Source organism: Lutra lutra, chromosome 3, assembly GCF_902655055.1.
Source record: "Lutra lutra chromosome 3, mLutLut1.2, whole genome shotgun sequence".
Taxonomy (NCBI): Eukaryota; Metazoa; Chordata; class Mammalia; order Carnivora; family Mustelidae; genus Lutra; species Lutra lutra.
Genome location: NC_062280.1, coordinates 200,870,912 through 200,893,802, shown reverse-complemented (window position 1 = coordinate 200,893,802; position 22,891 = coordinate 200,870,912). Strand labels below are relative to the sequence as shown.

Genomic DNA, 22,891 nt, shown 5'->3' with positions numbered 1-22,891 from the left:
TGCAACGGGGGGACTAAGTAGCTGTGGCAAGGCCAGGTGGCCACAGGCTCAGCGTGCTGACCCTGACCCTTTCCAGAGAGGCCGGCTGCTCCTGGCCCGTTGCACGTGTGGAGAGCAGCTGTGAATGGGGAGCTGTGGCCACCAGGAGGAAGAGGGCACCGTGCCGCCCACCGTCTGTGCAGCATGGTCAGTCCCAACCGCAAAGCTGCTCTCTTAGCCACAAGTCCACCCCGACCCCATTACTCCCGTGTCTCTCATGATAAACCAGAACCACGAGTCCCACAGCCCAGAGGATCCACCTGAAGGCCCCGCGGGGTAGAAATCAGGCTTTCTGACCATCTCCTGTCGGGAACAACCTTCTGAGTCCCGGGGGCTCGTGCTCTGCGTCGCCAGCTGCCCAGCCAGCTGGGAAGGAGGGAGCCTGGAGTGATCTCGGGTGACTGTCATGCCTCGCCTGCAAGGACAAGCCCCGTCCACAGATCCTGCTTGTCTGAGAAAGCAAACAGGCGCGGAGGGAGGGCCTTCCCTTGTGGCTCCTGCAGCGCGGGATGGAGGGGACCACCCCCACTTCAGAACAAGTGGCTTTGAAGGAAATTTCTCTCCGATGTGCTGAGCAGGAGGCGAGCTGGGCGAACACCCACTGACAGGGCAAACCTCGAAGCCGAGGGTCCCAAGGCTGCCTGCCCAACCCAAGCCCTTCGGTGTCTGCTCAGAAGCCAGAGCGAGCGTAGCCGGCGGCCGGGAGCCGCAGACACAGGACTGAAGGCTCGAGGCCGGACTGGCCGGGGAAGGGAGCCAGTGCCCGGCAGACCCAGGTATAGCCCTCGAGGCCCCGCCATGCTGTCCCCGTCCCAAGAGATTTGTCCGGCCCAGAGGGGCCAGGCCGTAGGAAGGGGCGTCCAGCCTGCAGGCCCGGTGGTCCAGAGGCCAGGATGAGCCCTGCCTGAGCCCCGCCGGCTGGGGTGGCCCTGGGCCTTGGCTCCGTGTCTGGCTCCACACCCTGCATCCTGGGGCCTGTGCTCCCGCAGCCTGGTGTCCCACATTTTGTCCCCAGGTTGTTGGCATCTTAAAATCATGATTTTGGGAAGTGCTAACAGCCGGTGACAAGTTTGTGGGAAAGAGCCTTTGGTCAGTTGATTCTATCGTCTGTTGGACAGTCACCCTGGCCCCCCAGTGAACACGCCAAACCCCGCAGCTTCGGACCCACGTCTGTGACACACACACACACCCCCGCCGATGCACATGCCCCGCATGGGGCAGATGGGCCTGCCCTGAGGACACCGGCCACCTGCAGCCAGAGGACAGCCAAAACCAAGCCAAGGACGGAAGGAGAGTGCAAGGACGCACGTGCGGGCCAGCGCGGCGGGACCCCTCGGCGTCTGGGGGGGCCTGAGCTCTGGAGGCAGCAGAAACCAGGGGCTGGGCCCACAGCGCCTCCAGCATTCACTGCGAACCCCTGATCAGGGAGAGGGAAGCCATGCGCTCGGTCCTAGCATTTTAAACCTTTTATTCGGAAATAACTGCAAACTTACGGAAAAGTGGAACGAATAGGCAAACTCGATCAGCCTCAGATTGACACCAGGTGCCCTTTTTAAAGACCTAAGAAGCATTCAAGTTTACGCAGGATGTGTTGGAGCCTTAGGGACATGCTGATGGCTTTGCCTTCTCAGGGCAGAAACGGGGCGCCAGGCCCCTGCTCCCCCACTGATTCCGCCCCCGGAGGCTGGTCCTCCGGCTGGGAACCCAGACCCACCGTGCCCTCTCCTGGAACTCCCTTCTGGACGAACAAGGGGAGGAGTGTCAGGCCCCGCGCCCGACCCCGTCCACGCTCCCCAAGCCCCTACCTCTCCCCTGTCACCAGCCAGGCAGGACCTGGGGCCCAGCGAAGAGACTCTGTCTTCAAACACCATGTCACCACGTCTCGGGAGAACCCTGCTGTTGCCGGCTCTGTCAGGTCCCGGAAGCTCTCTGACCAGACTCCCTGCGGGTCACCAAAGTCCACACCTCATTTCAACGTCAAGAACAGGGTTTCCCTGACTCGACAGACCCTGAAAGGCCTGCGTGAGTCCAGGCCACCACACCCCAGGGAAGGAGTGTCACCCCACTGTAAACAGGAAACCGGCCCAAGCTCGCACTCTGCCTGGGTTCCTCTGACCAAAAAGCCCGACCGCTCCCCTCGAACTTCCCTGGACTCCTGGACTCCCCGGCCGCAGGCCCTCGCACGGGCTCCAGGCGACAGTCTGTGGCTTGCCGGCCGCCTGGAGGTGCGCAGGCTCCGACCCAAGACCTTCCCCTTCCCGAATCCAGGCAGCCTCTTCCGACGGCGCTGTGCCAAGGCAGGAAGACTGAAGGCCTGCGGGTCCTCGCTGCGGGAAAACTGTCCCAGGGATCGGACGCCCTCGGGTGTCCTGTCAACTAAGGACGAGTGGGAGACGAAGAATGTCCCCAGCACTCGACCTCCAGTGGGGACGTGCCACCCGTCCCCAGTGTCAGCGCCTGAAGAGCGTCTTCCTCGGGAAGGGGGAGAGTCCTGCGAGGGGGTGGGTTCAGGAGAACCAGCAGGTCCCCCCGCGGGAGCATGGCTCAGACGACTCACTCCTGAACTTCTGCTTTCTTAGCCTTTATTTGTAAGCCCTGCCTCAGCGCCTCCACGCCGGGTACAGACGTGCTCGAAGGCTCCGTGTAGGGCGGTGACAACACTTCCGCGTCATCACTCAGGCCGATGACTCAAGTCACTGCTTGGACATCTCACTGCCGTCAGGCTTCACCTCCTTTCGCCCGTGGGACTCTGGGCCTGTCCCCACCGGGGCTGAGTGCGGGTCTCCTTCTGCCAGCAGCTTGGGTCACAGAGCGAGGTGACAGCCTCTAGGGATTGCCTGTCCTTCCTGGCACGGGGGGAGCCCCCAAACCACAGAGGGATCATCCTGTTTTCTTCTCAAAATATGTCAAGTGTGTGTTTTTAGAGGAAAAGAGCACTTAGAACCCTTCCGCATATAAGCTCTGAGGCCTCGAGCATGGCAGTGTCCAGCTCGGTGGGCAGAGAGGCCCCACAGAGCCGCAAAGGCCTGCGGACCAGATTGCTGGGCTCTGGTGGGAAGGGTGGCTTCTGCCCCCCAGGCTCTGCTCAAAGCCCCCTGAGAAGAGCCTGCCTGCCCTCGCCCCACGAGGGACACTGTTCTCTGCTGCATCAGCTGTGCCCTCGGAGCCTGAGTGGAACAGACGCCCCCACCCCGTGCCCCTGACGCACAAGGGAAAACCACCGCTCACCCTCTTTGCAGCAGGATGACGTTCTGAACAAGGCTCATTAGTCTGGGAGACACTTCCCTGGAAGAGAGGGACCAGCTGGCCCCAGTGTGCGGCCAGGCCGGTCACCGCTCCCCACTCTGCCCATGGCGGACGCCCCACGTGAGGCATGCAGGCTCCTCGACATTCCTAAGCTCTCTGACTGGCTCGTCCCTGAGCGGACGGGCGGGAAACTGGGGGACTTAACTTCTGAGAAGCTGTTTTCTGTGCGCCGGGAACTGCCTCGACTCGGTTTGGTGGGGAAAGTGAAGTGTCAGCTGACCTTGACGGCCGTGCTCAGGACCTGCACTGACCGGCGGGTCGCGCTCCACCTCTGCTGGGAGAGGATGGGCCTGTGCAGCAGACGCGCGGCCCGGAGTTGCCCGGTGCTGTTCCCACCGGCCAGCCCCTCTGGTCCCCCACCCGGCTTTAGGCGGGGCCTCGAGGGGTCGCACAGGCATCCCGTCCACTGACCTCCAGGTCAGTCTGCTAACACTGCCCCCCATGCACACCCATCCTCACAGTGGCATCCTGGGGACACACGGCTGGGGGGCTCCTCCTGAGAAGGACTCAGAACAAGCACCCCAGCGGCATAGTCTGAGCCCCGACACGCAGGCCCTTCCCCCACCTCGGTGCCTGGCTCAGGGAGACCCGGCTTGGGGAGACCCGCCAAGTGCTGCTGGCCGCTGACGTCAGCCACAGACTTGGGGTGGGAATCAGATCTGGATCACGCGAGGAAAGTGCCCCAGAACCATGACAGCAAACACCGGCCAGGCCTCGCAGCTCAAGTGATCTCCCCAGGAGCAGACACTGAGAAGCAGAAGTCTGGGACAAAGTAGACAGAAATACCTAAAGCTGTCAGTGTAAGTACCCAGCAAATGGGAACGCAGAGGGACAACTCTGGGGCTGCAGCCGGGTTCTGGCCTCACCCCTTCCAGACGCCAGCAGCACCCCCAGGCCTGGGGCCACGTGTGAGCCCTGCAGGCACCTAGCCACGTCTGCAGGCCGGGGCTCTCCTGGGAGGCCCTTCCCCCGCCTGCACCTGTTAGCAGAGGCACAAGCCACAGGGCTCTGAAGCAGAGGATGGGCGCCCTCCCCACCCCCAGGGGCCTTGCTCGGCCAGGGGACCCCAGGCAACACCCCACTCTCCATCCATGCAGCCCGCTGCCACGGAGATCGCCTAAGCTGGGGGTTAGTGGGCACCACACATCGGCTCCTCACACTCTGGCAGCTGGAAGTCCAAGGTCAGGGGCCGTCCAATCTGGGGTCCAGGGACAGCAGGGCTCACCCGCAAGGAGGAAGTCCCTTCACAAAGGCTCCACCCCGTGACCTCCCAAAGGCTGTGCCCCCACTGTCACCTGGGGGCCAGGTTTCCACATGAGGATTTGTGGGGACAGAGCCCTCCGTGAGGGCACAATCCCAACACCGTGGCCGAGAGGGGTGCTCACAGGTGAGCTCAGAGCCCAGGGGAGCAGGAACTCGATGTCTGTCTGCTCCCCGCCCAGCGCTCCTCAGGCTGTAGGTGTCTGTCACGGGGCCTCAGGGAGCAGCTGGAAGCTTGCTGTCCTTTAGCAGACACGACACTGGGAGGTCGACAGGGCTCGCCTGGTGGACAGCAGGGGCCAAGCCACACCAGCCCGCCGGCTCCCGTGTCCAGCAGCCAAGGTCAAAGCAGTCGCACATGACCGGCCTCATGTTTCAGAAGAAATGTGGGCCAAGGACAGGTCGGTTTGAAACAAGAGCCATTTCCGGACATTACAGCAAAGCTCTCGTAAACAGGCTGGAAGGTCTCAGAAGGATCCTACCTAACCTGACAACCGCTGGCCGTGTGCCTCCACCAGGTCTCCCGTGCCGACTCTCGCGGCTCTAACACTGTCACGCTCATCGTCCTCATGGCTCTGACTTCTCTTTCCCTTGGAACCTGATCGTCACCAACAACGTGAGCCGGGGCTCTGAGCCGTGGCCAGGTGAGAGCCACAGTTCCACAGCAAGCACCCGGGTTTCTCTGCCATAAGGGACACTGACGGACACTTCAGCTTGGGCCTCCCGCTGTGACAGGAAGTGGAGGGAAAGGGTCTCACAGCCACCGCACCAGAGACAAAACACTGCCACGATCACTCGAGACACAAACGAGACCTATGTGCTCGGGCAGAGGCGTCAGAGCTGTGAGCGCGGAGTGTCACGCAGGGAGCTAAAATGGGGATGAGATGCCATGCGTGTCAGTGCGCATGTGCGCGCATGTGTGTGCAGCGTGTGTGGGTGTGTGCACGCGTGTGTGCCAGTGCGCCCGTATGCACACGTGTGTCAGTGTGGACACACATGCACATGAGCATGTGTGTGCGTGTGCGCTCGTGTGTGCTTGAATGTACGCCTGCACAGTATTACATGAGTGTGCCTGTGTGTGCGTGTGCGTGCACGGTGTGAGCGTGCGCGGTGTGCACACAGATGAGTGTGTGCCTGTGTCTGTGAGTGTGTGCACAGCATACACTGTGTGCACGTGTGCATGCCTGTGTGTGCCCGTGAGTCGTGTGCGTGTGACTGTGTGCCTGTGTGTGCACACGAGTGTGCTGCAGCCTGGGCTCGTGCACACTCGTGTGTGTGTGCACACGTGTGCTGGGTCCGCTTTGCAGGGAATGAGGAAAAGCCAGAGAAGCAGAGACGGCCTTCGGCAAACCAGCGGAAGGAGGAGCCGAAAGGTCTGTGGGCCGAGATCCGCACGTGACATCGTGATTCTGTGGAGGTTTTTAAGCCCCCAACAGCCATGGAGAATAAAATGGAGGAAAAACTCACTATGTGCCGGGCCGCAAACACGCCGTCCACGATGGCGCAACAGAAGGCCGCCACCACGCCGAAGCTGACGAACACGATGGCCGCGACCAGCTGGGGCAGAGGACAGAGAAGCGGGTGGGCGTCACGTGCTCCCGACAACCAGGCTGCCGGCACACACTGTCCAAAGCCCCTGCCACCGGCCTTCCGGCCTCTCCCCGCCTGCACTGCCCCGACCCCGCTGACCCAGGGCTCGGGGCCTCTCTCCCCCACACACCCCTGCCCCGACTCAGCTGACCCACGGGGCTCGGGGCCTCTCTCCCCCACACACCCCTGCCCCGACTCAGCTGACTGAGGGGGCTGCATTCTTTCCAGTTCATCTACAACGTGGAAGTTGTAGGGTCCTCCGCACGCGCCCCATGAATACACAGATTATTAAATGGTCTGCAATTTTGTGCGATTACAAACTGTGACAAAGACCCTGAGTACGTTCTGCGTCCATAGCTGGTTTTCCGTGAGGGACTCTCCGCAGGACGGACCCGGAGCCCACAAGACCCCACCCGTTCAGGGAGGACACACCGGGTCTCTGCACCTCGGCGTCGGAGAAGGGGCACTTGTCCATAAAAGAGGCTCTGCCAGTTTTTACTCCAACTGTCTAGCACCGGTGTCCCCAAACCAAAAGGTGCTTCCTCTTAGTACCCGTTCAGATGCTGCCGTCTGAGGGCGAAACAGGTCGCTGGTCCACTTGCATTTCCACGTGGCTGGGAACCTTTTCTTACATTTGTTGGACATTTCTGTAAACTCTTAGAATGTTTTGTGGAATAATTTTAAATGGACCGAAACAAGGAGCACAAACGGTGTGAAGAACCCCGGTCATGCCTGCAGCTCCCCAGTACTCACGCCACCAGCACCGCAGCCCAGCCCTGGCCGGTCACCCCTCAGCGAGCACGGCTCCCACACCAGCCAGCGGGTGTGTGCGTGGACTGGGTCCGGGCCTGTGCCTCAAGCGAGCGGGAACAGCAGAGCCGGGACCAGGCCGCAGCGTCAGCGGGACCAGGCCACGGCGTTGGGGGGACCAGGCCGCGGTGTTGGGGGGACCAGGCCATGGCGTTGGGAGGACCAGGCCATGGCATTGGTGGGACCAGCCCTCAGCGTCGGGGGGACCAGGCCTCAGCGTCAGCGAGCGGCTCTCTGGCTCTCAGCCCGGACGTGGGCTCGGGGCTGCTTCCCCAGGTTGTCCGTGCGTTTGCCCTGCTGTGGCATGGGCGGCTTCGGGCAGGAGTCAGGCCACCGGCCGCTGCTGCACGGGGCCTGTGCCCTCTTCACCCTCATCAGCCTGAATTATTTATTTGTCCAACAAAGCCCAGGCAGCCAGTATGAAATGCCACCTGCTTGAAACTCCAGGGCACAGAGCGGGGGCGGGAAGGCCACTCAGGGGCCAGAGCGATGACCAGCTCTGTGGCTCGCCCTGGACCCTAGCCCCGCCAGCATCCAGGGGAAGTGGTCCCCTGACTTCGCGAGGGCCGGTGAGCTGGTGACTGCCAGTCCTCAGTTTCCCCATCTGGAGACAGAGGTGTTGGCCCCGACTCACTCTTGACCGAACAGGCCCTTCCGGAGCGCGTCCTTGGACTCTGTCGAAGACGTAACGGAGCCGAGGTTGCCGGCTCGTCCCCACAGTCCAACATTGCTGACAGTCCATGACGAACTGACTGAAGGCCCCGTGGCAGGGGGGTGGGGGGAGCTGGGGAGCGGGGCGTGCAGAAAGCACTGCCCGCTGTTCCTCCAAACAACAAAGAACTGTGAAACCGTGGCCCGGGGCGGTGCCCAAACCAGCTCTCCTGCAAACAGCTTCGTCACGACAGGCCGCCTGCCCGCACAAGGGCTGCCAGCCCAGCAGGGGGCCCGTGAGGACCGTGGCGCAGGGGGGCCTGCGCCGTCGCCCTGCTGACCCTGCAAGGTGGCCAGAGGCAAGAGTGCCTCCTTCGTCCTGGTGGGACGGGGAAGCCCCATGGCTTCATCCTCGGGAAACTCCTGCGCACAGTGGTCAGGATGGGAGAGTCCCCGGCACATCGTCTGCAGAAGTTACCCAGCACCAGACTTCCCTGTGTTCGCATTGCTGTTGTGAAAAAGTGCATTAAAACATCAAAAAAGATACAGCCGGCAGTTTCCAAGTTTCCTGGGAGGGAGGCCAGGCACCTCGTTTCCCAAAACACATAAATGAATGAATGAAAAGCACCTACTTTGACGGCTGGGCCCTCGAACTTCCAGCTCTGCCTGCCCGGCTGGTCCCCGAGTGATGTGGCCTGGCCTTGCCCAGCTCAGACCTTCAGGGAGGACAGGCTGATCTGCTCCTACTGGCCCGAAACCCGAGGCAGCCCAGCCCCGTTCAGCATCGGGCCCCATCTCTGGCTCCTGCTCCGGGGGCAGCTTTTCGGCTCCCAGGGACAGACCCTGTCGGAAAGGGGCCACCACGTCCCTTGGGGCTAGTCCCCGGCCAGGGGCCTGAGCATGAACAGTGTCACCTTCGAGCTCACAGGCCGTGAGCACGTGTGTCCATCATGTCCTGACAGCTATGACCTTATGGTCATCTGCAGGGTAGGCCAGCCTCCCTGCAATTTCAGGAGCTTAGGATATAGCCCTGTGCCCTCCACCGGGCCTCCCAAGCAGCTGTGGTCTCAGAAGGGGGACACCCTGGACTACACAGGCCACACAGCCACGGCGTCAACTCTCTTCCTGTGGCATCCTCCCCACTTCTGCGTCTGCATCCCTCAGCCCCAACCATCCCCCAGGCCACTCTGGGGTCCTCAAGAAGCCGGACTGTCCCCACTGACAACACTCCTAGAGTCTGGTGGGGTCTGGGGACAGCATGGCCACTGGGCCCTCGTCGGAAGTGGGTGCCCCCACCTTGTGCTCCCACACTGGGCTCAGGTGCCGGCCAGTACATCCACCAAGCACTGGCCACTTGCCTGAGAAGTTTCCGGAAGCAGCCCGCGCCTGACCACTGGCAACCGTTACATCTCACCACGGGCATCACCAACTCCCCAGCGAGTTTCTCTTGTACAGACTCGGCAGCCCCCGGAGGAGGCCACACTCCACGTCCTTCCATGGGACTGGCTGTGACCCCGTGGTAGCCCAGTGACCTCCCACGACATCTCTGCCCAGTTCCACCGAGAACATGCAGGGCACCCTTGGCCGTGCCTGGCTGCCCTCAGCTGTCCACCAGCAGACACCTCTGGTCAGCTCTCCCACAAACTGCCCCGTCCCTTGAAGGCTCTCATCAGCTTCGACTGGCCCTGCCTTTCGCCCACCGCCCTCACAAAGTCACTGCCCCGACCAGCATCGCCCTCCACACCACATGGGGCCACTGCACAAGCACTCAGCACGGGGGCCCCGAGCCCACAAGGACAGAGGTAAACACTCAGCACGGGGCCACGAGCCCCATAGGACAGGGGAGACGGGCCTCACCACCCCGGTCCCCCCACCTGGAAGAGGGGAAGGGCAGCTCTGGGCTTGCACAGTTTACATGACAACAGGGAAGCCAGACTAAAAACCAAACACCAGTGGATAAAGTCGTGTTGATAATGAGAAAAAAGTGGGTGCGAGCTTGTCACCTGTCGTGGACAGGCCTTTTGTCCGGGGCACGAGACACACCCAGGGATGCCATGGGGTCGGGTCTTGCTGGGCCAGCGGCGCTCTCAGGAGGGTCTGTGAAGGCCGGCCTTGGGGCCTAAGACCCCTCTGTTTGCAGGGGGTAGAAGGGAGCAAGTGGGAGGGGTCGGCTAACTCCCGGGGACGATGACCCCGGCAAGTGAAGACCAGGGTGGGAACTGGTGCGGAGCAAGGGGCTGGTCTGCAGGTGACACCTGTAGGGGACACAGGCCTGGCAGAGTGGTCAGGCCACGGGGCTCAGAGAGACATCCGTGCGGACAGAAGGGGGTTAATCAGAAGGGGCAGATGGCCCCCAGCGCAGGTGCAGGGGCTCAGTCGGCCGCCTGGGGCACTACGTGGACTATGCTGGCGGGGACATGGTCTGCCAAGGAGGACATCACCAGGCCCTCACCAGGGAGCCCGCGGGCAGTCCTGACACCCCAAAGCAGGGGCCAGGATTCCTGGGCCATCCCTCACAAGGTGTTCCTTGTCCCCGTGCGTCCCTCGTCGCCTTTGTACCATCTACATCCTCTGCGATTGGAGTCCCCCTGCTGGGGACCCTGGGGCCCTGAGCCTCGCCCTGGTGCACGTCACCACATGGACCACCGTGCCTCCCCTGTGACCCCCCAGGCTGCAGGCCATCCACGCTCCCGCCGTCCACATCTTCCTGTTTCCAACCACAAGGACGGGGCTGGAAATCAACCATGGGTGGAAAAATGGAAAATCTGCAGATGTGTGGAAACCCAACATCACAACCTTAAACAACCAGTGGGTCAAAGAAGACGTCGGCAGAGAGGCCATACCCAGGTTGAGGTGAACGGGTTGAAATCGAGTGCTCGGGGAGCAGCCGCAGGTCGGTGGGACTCTTGGCTGCAAACACATGGACGAAGCAGGCGGCTCTGGTCAGGCCCCGGACGCCAGCTCCCAGCCAGCCGCGGAAAGGGCAGAGGCCAGTGCGGAGAGGAAGCACAGGGGAGGGAAACCGACGACAACCAGCGTTCCCGGAAGTCGCCTCTTTGAAAACATCAACAAAGCTGCCACGTCTGTAGCTGAACTCAGAGGACAGGAACCAAAAACCATATGACTAAAATCAGAAGTGAACTTGGGAACATCGTTATCAACTTTACAGAAATTACAAGGGTTATAAGAAGAGGCGGAGAACTATTGTGCCAACAACTGTGGCCACGGAGACGATCCGATTCCTGGAAGCAGAAATCACCTGCACGGGGCGAGAGGAAACCGCGGATCTCCCACAAAGTGAGACAGAGTCGGCCACGGGAACTGCAGGGGAGACACGAGCGGGTCTGCAGACGGGGCCGAGGTAAGACCGACGGGACCCACGCTGGGGGCAGAGCCCGGGCACACGCAGCCCCAGGGGACGAGTCCACACCGTGAGCTCACCTTCCGGCTCCAGCCCACTCGGCACTTCCGACCCCCAGTCCCAGCCTCGGGACCAGCCCATCTGAGCCTCTGGCCTTCACCGCCACTCTCTGCGCAGGCCCCGCCGGGCTCCCTATCTGCCATGGAGACAGAGCCCGTCCCGGTGCCCAGCCCGCTGTGCACAGGGAGAGAAGCGGTGGTCCCCGCACGGGACGGAGGATGCGCGAGGGAGACCAATGCCCTCTGAGCAGCAGTGGCCGTTCCTGCGGGTGTGACTGCTTTGAGGTGAAATCAGTCATTTCTGTTCCTACGACGCGGCCGCGAGCCCAGCATCCCCTGACACTCGCTGAAGCTGCAGGTGTCCCTTGCTCTCTGTGGCCGGGCAGCCACAACACACTGGCTATGGCTCTCCAGCAGAAGGTTCCCAGGCACTTTCTAAATGGGGACATACTTGCACCCGTCCAGAAACAGCTCAGATTTCCCAGGCAGGCGTCATGGGGATACATGGCAACGGAAACAAATTCCAGCACGAACCCGTGGAAACGGACACCCAGGAGCACCCGGTCTGGTCGGCGGGATGAGCGGCCCCTGGACATTGGCTCACAAGACCAGCAAGTGGGAGTCACGGAGGACGCAGGAAAACTAAGGGTCACGGGACGCTCCCTCTAGAGCGGCACGTGCTGCCCCAGCACACAACACACGCGGCCCCTGCATGGCTCTCCGCACCCTACCCCTGCCGCCAGGGCTGTGCAGAAAGGAAGGAGGCCGTGCAGGCGGGACAGAGGTGGGTGACGGGGTGGGGCCTGGCAGGTGGCCCCCGGCGGAGCTCCAAGTGGGCAGCCCCCATCCAGAACAGCCCTCACGTGATCACAGCTGCTGTGAAGCAGGCTCCTACGGTCCCCGGCCTCAGCTCCCGGGCTTCAAAACCGGAGCTGGACCTACTTTCCCATCACAAGCCTCCGTGGGGCCCGTGGCGGGGGTCAGGGCAGCTCCTACAGCTTCTCTATCCACCCCGCATGCCTGCCCTTCTCCCAACACGAACCAGACTTCTGGAGGGTGTAGGTAGTGGCGTCTCTGCCCGGAAGAAGTGGTCACCCTTGTCCTTCAACCCCCACCCCACCGGCACGGCCCAAGGAGTCGGAGAGGAGAAGGGTGAAGGAGCCACGCGTTCCCGTGCCGGGAGTGGGGCCGAGGTCCAGTCAGACGCTGCAGGGAGGGTCCACCCTCCACTGCCCCCGGGCACCTTCCCATGTCCATGTTCGGGCTCCTCAGTGCCGCAAAGGGCGTCCCAGGCTGGTCCTGGGGACCCCGCTGCCTCGGCTTCTGTGTGCAGAGCTAAGGGGCTGGACGCCCCCCAGTAAGGCTGGTGAGGGTCTCATGTTGTCCAGACCCGAAGCAGAAGAGGTGAAGGATGGTGGGGGACAGAGCCAGGGCCCCATCACACGACACAGCAAGACTAGCTCCCCTGGACCGAACAAAGGCCGCCTGGGGTCCTAAATCACGGCAGGAGACATTTCTCTGCATGTCGACTCCCAGCAGCCCGGTAGGTTCCGTGGACTTTACACCAGGTCCCAGGAGAGTTGCCGTGTCTGTGTGCGTGTCTGTGTGTGTCTGTGTGTCTGTGTGCATCTGTGTGTCTGTGTGTGTCTGTGCATCTGCCTGTGTCTACGTGTGTCTGTGTCTGCGTGTGTCTGTGCGTCTGTGCCTGTGTGTCTATGTGTCTGCCCGTGTCTACGTGTGTCTGTGTCTGTGCGTGTCTATGTGGGTCTCACACGTACAGGGGCAGATTAGGTGGTTCGCATGCGCTCTCGGTCCCTGGAGTGTCCTCCCGGCTCTGGGGCCTCCTGGCTCTGGACGGCAGAGCGGGCAGTGAAATCGATGACTCGTGCATCCGTCCAGGGCAGGAGAAGGCAGTAACTCACCATTAATAGAAAAATATGAAAAGTTGGCTCATTCTGGGCATTCTTAAGACATCGCAGGAGACTCAGTAGAGGCGGGCAGAGGTGACAGCAAGGCCACGCTCCCAGATTCTACCCCGAACCTTCCGACAGAGTGAACTATTTATAGATGAAACAGTACTATGTCTGGTATTTGCTCCACACAAAATGGGAAGGGAAGGAAGGGGTGGGGCCAAGATGACCACGAGGTTCACTTACGTCCTCCGCCTACTTTTGCAGATGCTTAAAATGTCTATCAGAGGAAAGTGGAAAGAAATCAGGAAGAAGAAAGCTCCCTCACCTACCTGGGTGCACGTGAAATGCGTTCTGTCGGCCGTTTACCGCTCGGGAACCCAAATGCCCTGGAGGCCTGGGTGCCTGAGAACCGGGTCTGACTGTGGCCACCGTGGCGGGACACCTGCTCTGGGCCAGCACTGCGTTGGGTGCTCCCAGCAGCCCCGGGAATGAGGAAACCGGGGCCCAAAAGGTTCTAGTCAGCGCCCCTAGGTCACAAGGCTCCTAGTGGTGGACACAGGTTTCAGTCAGCATCAGCAGGAAGTACAGAGTCCGCGGGTACTCGCATCCTACGAAGTCAGCCTGGAGGGCTTCTTCCTGACAAGGAGAACCAAGACAGTCCCAGCGTCACAGTCCTCTGAAGGTTCGGGTCTGGTGCGCAGGGACGCCTGCAGGCAAGAGGGCCCCTCACTGCTGTCCTCTGACTGGAGCCCTGAATCAGGCCTCCAGCATCCAGATGGGAAAGAGGAAGTGAAACTACTTCTACTTCCAGGTGACATGATCTGATGGACGCAGAGTCCTGAGGAAGCCCCTAGAATCTGTCAGAACAAGAGAATGAGTCCCACAAGCTACAGGATACAAGAGCGACATGGAGAAACTACTGCATTTTCACACACGCGCCATCCAAGCACGACGTTAGGGAGAAAGTTCTGTTCATGATAACCTCCGAAAGGACAAAACACTTAGGAATACACTTAGCAAAAGAAGCACAAAACAGACTCTTAACACAACAGAGCATTGTTGAGGGAAATGAAATGGATCTAGAAGACACAGGAACACGTCCCACATTCACGGGTCAGGACAGGTACGCCGGCGACACCCTGTAAACTGACCCGTAGATCGGGCACAATCCCTCTCAGAACCCCAGCTGACCTTGCTGCAGGAAAGGGCAAGCTGGTTGGAAAACTCACACGAAATCGCACAGAGAATGACCAGAACAGTCCCGAAAAAGAGAAACAGCAGAAGACTCGCGTTCTGATTTCAAGACCCACTACAAAGCAGCAGTGAGACACTGCGCACGGGCAGACAGACCGACCTGTGGACAGAAAGGACGGGACCGAGAGCCCAACAGCAGACGCACACACGTGTGGCCAAGAGGCGACCACCAAGCTCGTCGAGACCCATTCAATGGGGAGAAGCCGGACTTCCCACCAAGGGAGCGGCCACACGAAGGTGGGGTGTGAATGTGAATGTTTGAAGGTGAATGTTTATTCACTCAACACGGACCAAAGACTTACATGTAAGTGACGAAACTCAGAAAGCATGGGGTGGGTCTTCATGATGTCGGAGCTGCCGTGGGATTCTTAGAAATGGCACCAATGGGGGCACCTGGGTGACGGAGTCAGCTAAGTGTCTGACTCTTGGTTTGGGCTCGGGTCACGATCTTCCCAGCTGGGAGGGGGAGCCCCGCACTAGGCTCTGTGCTCAGCCCCCAGTCTGCTGGAGACTCTCCCTCCCTCTGTCTCTGCCCCACCCACCCATGCTTGCTCACTCTCTCAATAAATGAAACTTTAAGAAAGAAAGAGAGGAAGAAAGAAAGAAATGGCACCAAGAGCACGAACAACGGAAGAGACACTCAAACCGGGCTGCACCGAAACAGCAAATCCTGTGTCTCCAAGGCGACCGTCGTGAAGGGGAAGAGAGCCCACAGACAGGAGCGAATGTTTGCAGGTCACGCGTCTTCAAGGGTGACGAGGGGCTTGGGTGGGAACATGTCAAGGACTCTGACAAGTCACCAACTTAAAAATCAGCCGAGGATGTGAACGGCCGTTTGTCTGCACAGAGAAAAGGCCCTGAGCCCATGAAGGGAGGCCCCAGGTCACCAGTGATCAAGGAATCTACGAGATCCCACATCATGCCCACCAGACAGCTGAGCCCGTGTGTCGGCCGGCTTGAAGAGCCCGGAGCCCTCGTGCGCGGCAGCTGGGGACACGGGAGGCACAGCTGCTCTGGGAAACAGGCTGGCGTTCTGTCAAGGATTGCCATGGACTCAGCCATCCCACTCCTAGCCATGAAAACATGGGTCTTTGAATGTCCACAGCAGCCCTGTTCACCCACGGCGGCAATGGCCACCGTGCCCATCACTGATGATGGTACACACAGTGGCCCATCCGTTTGCCAGAACGCGACTCAGCCATAAAGCAACGTTGTCCTGACACGGCCACAGAGCGGCTGAGCCTGAGTGACAGGAACCGGGCACACTGCGGTCCAGACCTAAAGTTGATCGCGGCGCCTGGGGCTGCAGATGGGGGACGGGGGCCCGAGGACTGACTGCGCAGGTTTCTGGCTGACAGGGTGGAAACGTCCTCCAGTTGGCTCTGGTGACAGTGGTGTACCCACTAACCGCTAACATTCAGAGAGTTTAACACATTAAATGTGTGAATTATATCTCGATGACGCTTTTCTAAAGGGGGGAGGAAACAGGTGCCCATGAACCAGGTTGGGTCCGCACCGCCCATGAGGGTGCTGGCCCGCTCACCACGGGTGTGTCGCCTGCCCTCCCACGTCACAGCCGGTCCTGCCCATCGGGGAAATGGTGTGGAGAAGCGTGTCAGGGGCTGTCAGTGTCAGCCACCTCAGCAGGAAGGTAGAGCTGGGCAGGAGCGGAGGAGGGATGGCCCCGGGGGACGGCAACCCCAGACAGCGGAGGTCAGGGCTGCAGCTTCTCCCCGCGTGGCCGCGGCCAGGACCCTCTTTCCAAGCCCTGTGCCTTACACCCTTCATGCAGCTGCGAGCCCCTGACCTCCCCAGGGACGGTCACATGTTAATGGGGTTCAGCATGGAATGAAATCTGTTTCTCCTCCTAAAGGTTCTTAAACATCGCTTGGGGGAGGGCATGGAAAGGGTCTCATGGGAATCTCTAGGGGACACCTTCCAGGGTGTCCTCGGGCAGACCCAGGAGCCAGGGTGCTTCTGTTTCTTGGGTCCTGCCTCTCCCCCCTGCCTGCGAGAGACTCCGGGCAGAGGGGGCCTGCGCAAGGCAAGCAGGGTGGGGCCCCATGCCCCCCAGACATGTGGCAGAAGCCCCGGGGCCCTCTGTCCACCTCTGTGCAGCCGGCGGCCCAGAGCAGGCACCCCCACCCCAATACTAAAGATAAAACTCTTGTTTCTGCCAGAACCCAGACCTCTCTGACCTCCTTGCTCCCCAGCCCCATCCCAGGACCTGCCCCTCACCCCTTCTGCCCCAGGGGCCGTTCCCTCGGTGTGGGTGACGACAGTGGCCACCACGGCTCAGCCACAGACCTTCGCCGTCAGCCAGGAGCAGCGACATGTAGGGTCCTCTGCCGCAGCCGTCGCACACCATGAGAGCCCGAGAGGCTGTGGCTGGAGAGCAGTCAGACACGGCCACGTGGCCCCAAACCCCTCTGAAAACCTCTCAAAATTCAACACTCGCTGCCGCCATGGACAGGGAAAATGACTTACTCTTCTCGGAGCTCCAGCCCCGAAACAGCACATCAGCAAACAGACACGACATTGAAATCATGAATCAAGGTACAATGTTCGGAAAACTGATCAAGGTTGGCATTCATACACCCCGTGTCTCCTCCTCTGTAAAGCCCGTCAGAGCCCTGGGCCCCTCTGCTTGTCCATCTACTCCCCGTCTCTCCTCAGCTTGGGAGAGCCCATACCCAACATACCCCACACCCTGAACTTTTCTTCCTGTGCCTCAACATCAGCGGCTAGGTTGTAGGAGGCACCCATGATGCTCACTCAGACTAACTGTGAAGGACGCCCACTAAGCCCCAAGTCCAGAGTTGTGCAGTGCACAGCCTGGGGAACGTGAGCCCAGATCCTAGGTTGCTGGACTGGGGTGGGCGGCTTTCCTAGGATGCCCAGCTATAGCCATAACATACTCTGGTCAGGGCACACCCTATGATCCCGCATTCAAAAGAAGCCGTGTACATTCTTACCATTTGCCTTCTATTCTCCACCAGGTCGAGGCCAATAATTCCTAGGAAAGCTCCGAAGCCGAGCTGCACGGAAGGAAGAACAGGGGGAAAGGCCCTGGTTAGCGCCTGAGCCGCCGGCCAGCCCTCACGCAAGCAATGCCTAGGACATTGCCACCCTTAGAAGGCTTTCGGCCAAGGGACAAGGCCAGCTGATCCCACCCCCCTGCCGCCCTGACCCCCGAGAAGCAGACAGGCCCCTGCCCGCTGGGGTGGGCTTCTCGGGCTCAGGCTATGCCAGTGACTGGAATCGAGGTTGCCGAAACCTGACGCGTCTCAACTTCCATGTTTAACTACTTCAAGTCCTGATCGCAGAAAGGAGCGTCCCACGGGCCCCCCTCAGCCGGCATGGAGGGACAGCCCCTCACGGTGGCCCAGAGCCCAGCCGGCCTGTCTTCTGCTTCGGCCCATCAGGCGAGCAGCCCACCTGATGCTTCTCCCGGGCCAGTCTGAAGTCCGAGCCGGAGGACAGCTCCTCGGGTGAGACATTAGGACCCAGAACCAGACCCAGGAGGGCAGACAAGGAGCTGCCAGTCGCCCACAGACACTGCTGAGGCCAAGCTCAGGTGAGCAGGTGGACAGGTAGCCTCGGGGAGGGGAGGAGAGAGAGGAAGGAGGCTCCCGTACTGGGAGGTCGCCGAGGGGGCTTCCTGTGTCCGGACGAGGGGTGGCGGGCTGTTGGAGAAGCCTACCCTGGCTGTGCTCGCTCCAGAGCGAGGGATCCAGGGCGGGGCACAGGGACCCGTCCACGGACTGTGTCCACCTGGCGGGAGACGTCTGTCTGTCACGTCTGTCAGCTTGACCGTCGCCCGGGGACATCGCCATGCGCGGCGGCTGACGGGGGGACGGGGGGCTGGGCCACTGGCGGCAGGTGGCTGGGGGGCCCCAGCTGGCGGTCGGGCGTACATCGGAGTTTGGGGCACTGACCCGCAGAGCAGCACCATGGCGGGCGCTCTAGGTCACTGTGTCAAATTCAGCGCCCTAAAGTCAGAGCCGCTCATGGCTGCGCAGCCTCGTCCGTGGAGACGCTGTCACCGAGGGTCTAAGAATTCTCATGGAGGAAGGAGGAAGGTTCTCGCCTTGTGCAGCTTCGACATACCACAGTCCAGCGGCTCAGTTCAGAAGCGTCAGAATCCCATGCCAGCATCACTACAGGAACGGCTCACCGCCTCCCGCCCTCGGTCCCACAGGAGGGGCTCGGACGCACAGCCCCGGTTTGTCCTGCCGTCGTCTCCGCAGACGGGACGGACTTCCCCGCGTTTTCCTGCGCATTCTGTCTGCTCCTCCATAGCCTTCGGAACCGGCCTGGTCCCAGAACCCAGTTCCCTCAGAGCCGATGGCCCTCAACACCTCGACACGGTGCCCGGGGTCCCCTCCCCCCCCACCCCCGGCAGAAAGGTGGGGCGCCCAGAATACAGGCAGCTCTGAAGACTTCACTGCTGAGACTTTCTCTGCACAATCACTCTTCATGTCGCCTCAAACAATGCACGGGCAGGTCATGCAGATGGTGAATAAAATAAAGTAGACGCAGTGGGGACCCTGGGAGCACAGTCTACTGCTAACAACGGTGCACGTGAATTCACAATCCGAAAAGTCCCCTCGACCATCCTGAGTTGGGGAGCGCTTACTGCCGATCTCAGTAGGCTGTCCTGTCTGCCGGGGGCATTCCTGCCCGCAGCCTAAGTGCAGCGTGGATGGTGGCCCCTCCTGTTGCCCCAGGAGAGGGACTGACTGGCACAACGACAGTTGGGGCTCCTCGGCCGCCCTCCACTGAGACGCGTGTCTGTTCTCCCAGACGGGGTGCAGTCAGCATGCTGTTTTGGGGTGGGTTCCATCTGGAGGTCCTGGGCCGAGTCCAGGCCAGGGTCTGTCCTGCTCCGGCGCCCGGGCCATGGCCAGCTTGGGCGTCCTCCACCACTAGCACCTTCCCCCCTTCCCGGCTCCGACCGTGCACCTGCCCTCCTGCACTCCCATGGGCCTCCCATGCTCACACCACCCCGGCCACACGAGACAGGATAATGGTGTCTCTTAGGGCAGGCCAGCCAGCAGCCGGCACAGCCACAGGGCCCAGGGAGGACACAGGTGCCTCTGGGGGGAGATTCTGCTGACCACAACCACCCACAGAGGCTTCCCCGCCTTACGCTCCAACCCCATGAACTGGAGTGGAGAGTGTCACCCCCACGGCCCTCCCAACAGGCCCCGCGGGCAGCAGCACTCACGATGATCCCTGGGTAGTAGCCCCCCACGGTCACGTTCTCTGTCCTGGTGGTGGCGGCGAGGCCGACGGTCAGAATGGCAGCAGACACCACGAGCAGAGACCCCACAAACCGAAGGGAGGCCTTCTTTCTCCTCACAAACCCTTCTAGAAGGAGGACAAACGAGGAACCGTCAGCAACAGGTTGGATTCAGAGCGGGGTCCCCCAGACCCACTTTCTGCCCAGGCCACTCCCTCCTCAGGTGACCAAAGCGGCCTCTGGAAGACCCCAGCCCACCCACAGGCATGGATGCCTCTTTTCAGGGCAGGAAATCAGGGCAGGGCGTCCCCCCCCCCAGCTGAAATGTCCCCACTTGGCTCCTCGATGTCTTTCCTAAGGACACGCGTCGGCACCACGCAGCCTCACTCACAGTTCCGTGTCCCCACAGCTGGAAGCGGGAGCCGCTGGCCGCGGACTCCCTTCAGCCCCCGTTGCTCCAGGGTTCGACACCCGATATCGGACCCCCCAGTGGTGACCCCTATGAGGCGAGCAGGGTCGTCTTCTCCCTGTCCTGTCCTCTTGCCTGAGATTCAGTGCCCCAGGGCTCACCCCCAAACCAATGCCCACCCTGGTCTGTATGTCCCCCAAAGCCTTCATCCTGGCAACCCTCTGCAGAGGTCATGCCTGACCATTTATCATCCACCGAAACGAAGAGTGTTCATTAGGTCCTGCAGGAAATCTCTCAGAGGAGCCCGTCCCTCGGCCTTTCTCCCTGTCAGCCTTTCTGCTACCTGGAATAAGGGCATAAAGGCGAAGCCCCAGAGGTCATTCTGGGCCCTGAGGGCACCTTGCAAATGGAGGCCACACTTGCAGGATGGCAGAGCTGGAAGACAGGCCTGGGCTGTCTACCTCCAAACTCAAGTAGCAGAATAAGTTCTTGGACTACAGCCGCCGCTTCAGGTGTCCCGGGATCTGTGGGCAGACATCATTCTAGGTGTCACGGAACTCAGGAAAGCAGCCAGAAAGGAGACCTTCTGCCTCGAGTCTCGACGTCTGGGTTTCTCATTCATCTAACGTTCTTCCCTGGGGTGTGTCTCGGGGAAGGCGGAGAGGCCTCCCTTCCAGGCACCGTTCACACACAGACACCCACGCCAAGCGCAGCAGCGGCGCCGCCCAGCCGAGGCAGCCAGCCAGAGAGAATCCCCGCCAAGTCCAGACAGGCTGTTGGGGTTTTGCTTTTTCGAAGCTTAACTATCTTGATCCCTGTGATTCCAAAATGAAATCAGGCTGAAAGAAAAACGGGGTGGCAGAGGGGCAGGAGACCAAGACGACATCAGCAGCAGGTGATCAGCTGGACAGTTATCAGACCATTCCGAACACTGACACGCTCAACAGGAGATCGAAGAGAAGAGGAGCAGCAATTCTAGGAACAGAAAATCGACCGCTTTCTGGAAGGTAGAACGTGCGGAGAAGTGAATCCAAAGCGATGGGAAGATAGACTGTGGGGGAGGGACCAGCTCCCGGCAAGCAGCAGAGCACAAAATCCGAACATCTAGAAGTCGGCTCCACGGAGGGACGTCGCTCCAGAGGCCAAGTGGGGGGTGGAGCCCTCGTGGAGACAGCGTGGTCTCAGGTGCCGCAGGGTCACCGGAGGATCGGGGGTGCCTGAGTGAAGCAGAGCTCGCAGGTATCAGAGCAGGAAAGCTGGCTGCAGAGACGGAGCCAAGGAGTGGGTTCTCAGGTCGGGGTCACCTTAAACCATGATCCGAGGCACAGTCGGGCCACTGCCCTTAGAGCAGGGACCCCGCAAGTGGCAGATCTGTGGAGACTCGTCTTCCTCCCCCAGGGGGAGTGGCTCAGGAGCCTGCGGCAGGAGTGTGCTGGGTTTCGAGACTCCAAACGGGGCTGTGCGCCAGAGACAGAGACTCTCGGTCACAGGCCAGGTGAGCCCAGAGCGAGGAGGGGGACCAGGGAGACGGGAGGGACTGATGGCTTCTCTCTGCAGGCGCACAGAGGAGCGGGGTCCCAAGCTCTTGCCTCCTCCTGGCTGGAGACTAGGAGTCCACCATCTTCCTTCCTGTCCTCCGGACTCTATGAAAATTGTTCGGGGAACAAAAGCTCGAGCGCGAACCTGAGCAGATTGCTTAGCCCGACCCCCGGCAAGGGCGGTGCAATTCCGCCTCAGGCTAAGACACTTGAGAATCAGAGCAACAGACCCTCCCCCAGATCAGCAAGAACACCCAGCCACTGACCAAGCTCACCGGTCTAGGAGAACTGCGGACTCCAGAGCTAGGGGGAAAGCAATGCATAGAATTCATGGCTTTTCCCATGATCCATTAGTATTGCAAAGTTAAATTTGTTTTAATTTTATTTCTGCTTACTCTATTTTTTAATTTTTCCTCTTTCCTATTTTAACCTTTTAAATTATTTTATCTTATCATTACCTTTTTAAAAAATCTTTTTAAATTTTCATTGTTATAGGTATATTCTATCCCTTCATTGTATTTAACCTTATTTTTAGTATACATAAAGGTTCTTTTTCTTTAAAAATTTGGGATACAATTTCTTCTAATAGATCAAAATATACTTTAAATGTAGCACTTGGCTTTGTTCTAGTCTCCAGTCTGATCACATACTTTCCTCTTTTTCTCTTTGTTCATTTTTTAAAAAGATTTTTATTTATTTATTTGACAGAGAGAGAGACAGCGAGAGAGGGAACACAAGCAGGGGAAGCGTGAGGGGAGAAACAGGCTTCCAGTGAAGCAGGGAGCCCAAGGCAGGGCTTGATCCCAGGACCCTGGGATTATGATCTGAGCCAAAGGCAGAGGCTTAACGGCTGAGCCACCCAGACACCCCTTCTCTTACTCCTTTTTCAACCAACTTCGTATCTTATCAATTCCTTTTTAAAAATCTTTTTAAATTTTTATCTTTACAGTCATATTCCATCCCTTCATCGTGTTTACCCTTAGTTTTCTGCATACATATAAGTTTTTCTTTCTTTAAAATTTTGGGAGGTAGTTTCTTCTAACAGACCAAAATACCCAAAACCAAGTGTTTGGCTCTGTTCTACTCACCAGTCTAATATATATATTTTTTTTTCTTTTTTTTCCAGTTTTTTTCTCCCCCCAGTTTTGGGTCTCATCTGATTCGGTTAGTGTATATTTTTCTGGGGTCATTGCTACCCTTTTAGTATTTTGTTCTCTTATTCATCTATTCTTATCTGGATAAAATGATAAGGCAGGAAAACCACAAAAAAAAAAATAAATAAAAGAACAAGAGGCAGTACCGAAGTCTAGGGACCTAATCAATACGGACATAAGTAATATATCAGAACCACAGTTCAGAATGACGATTATTAAGGTGCTTGCTGGGCTCAAGAAAAGCATGGAAAATATTAGAGAATCCCTTTTTGGAGAAATAAAAGAACTAAAATCTAACCAAG

At 59.6% G+C, this 22,891-nt stretch overlaps 1 protein-coding gene across 2 annotated transcripts in view; it reads right to left on the bottom strand.

The window, feature by feature from the left end:
• TMEM255B (transmembrane protein 255B) overlaps positions 1-22,891 on the bottom strand; it is a 39,075-nt gene that overhangs the window by 11,363 nt on the left and 4,821 nt on the right. The window contains exons 2-5 of one of the 2 annotated variants that reach the window (XM_047720504.1): positions 19,474-19,616; positions 17,219-17,281; positions 6,073-6,162; positions 2,769-2,771 (exon numbers count right to left, since the gene is read on the bottom strand). In XM_047720504.1, the coding sequence (XP_047576460.1) occupies positions 2,769-2,771; positions 6,073-6,162; positions 17,219-17,281; positions 19,474-19,616 (299 nt within the window). Of the gene's footprint in view, positions 1-2,768; positions 2,772-6,072; positions 6,163-12,998; positions 13,663-17,218; positions 17,282-19,473; positions 19,617-22,891 lie in introns of those variants that run through there. The other variant, XM_047720503.1, reaches the window with a different exon arrangement.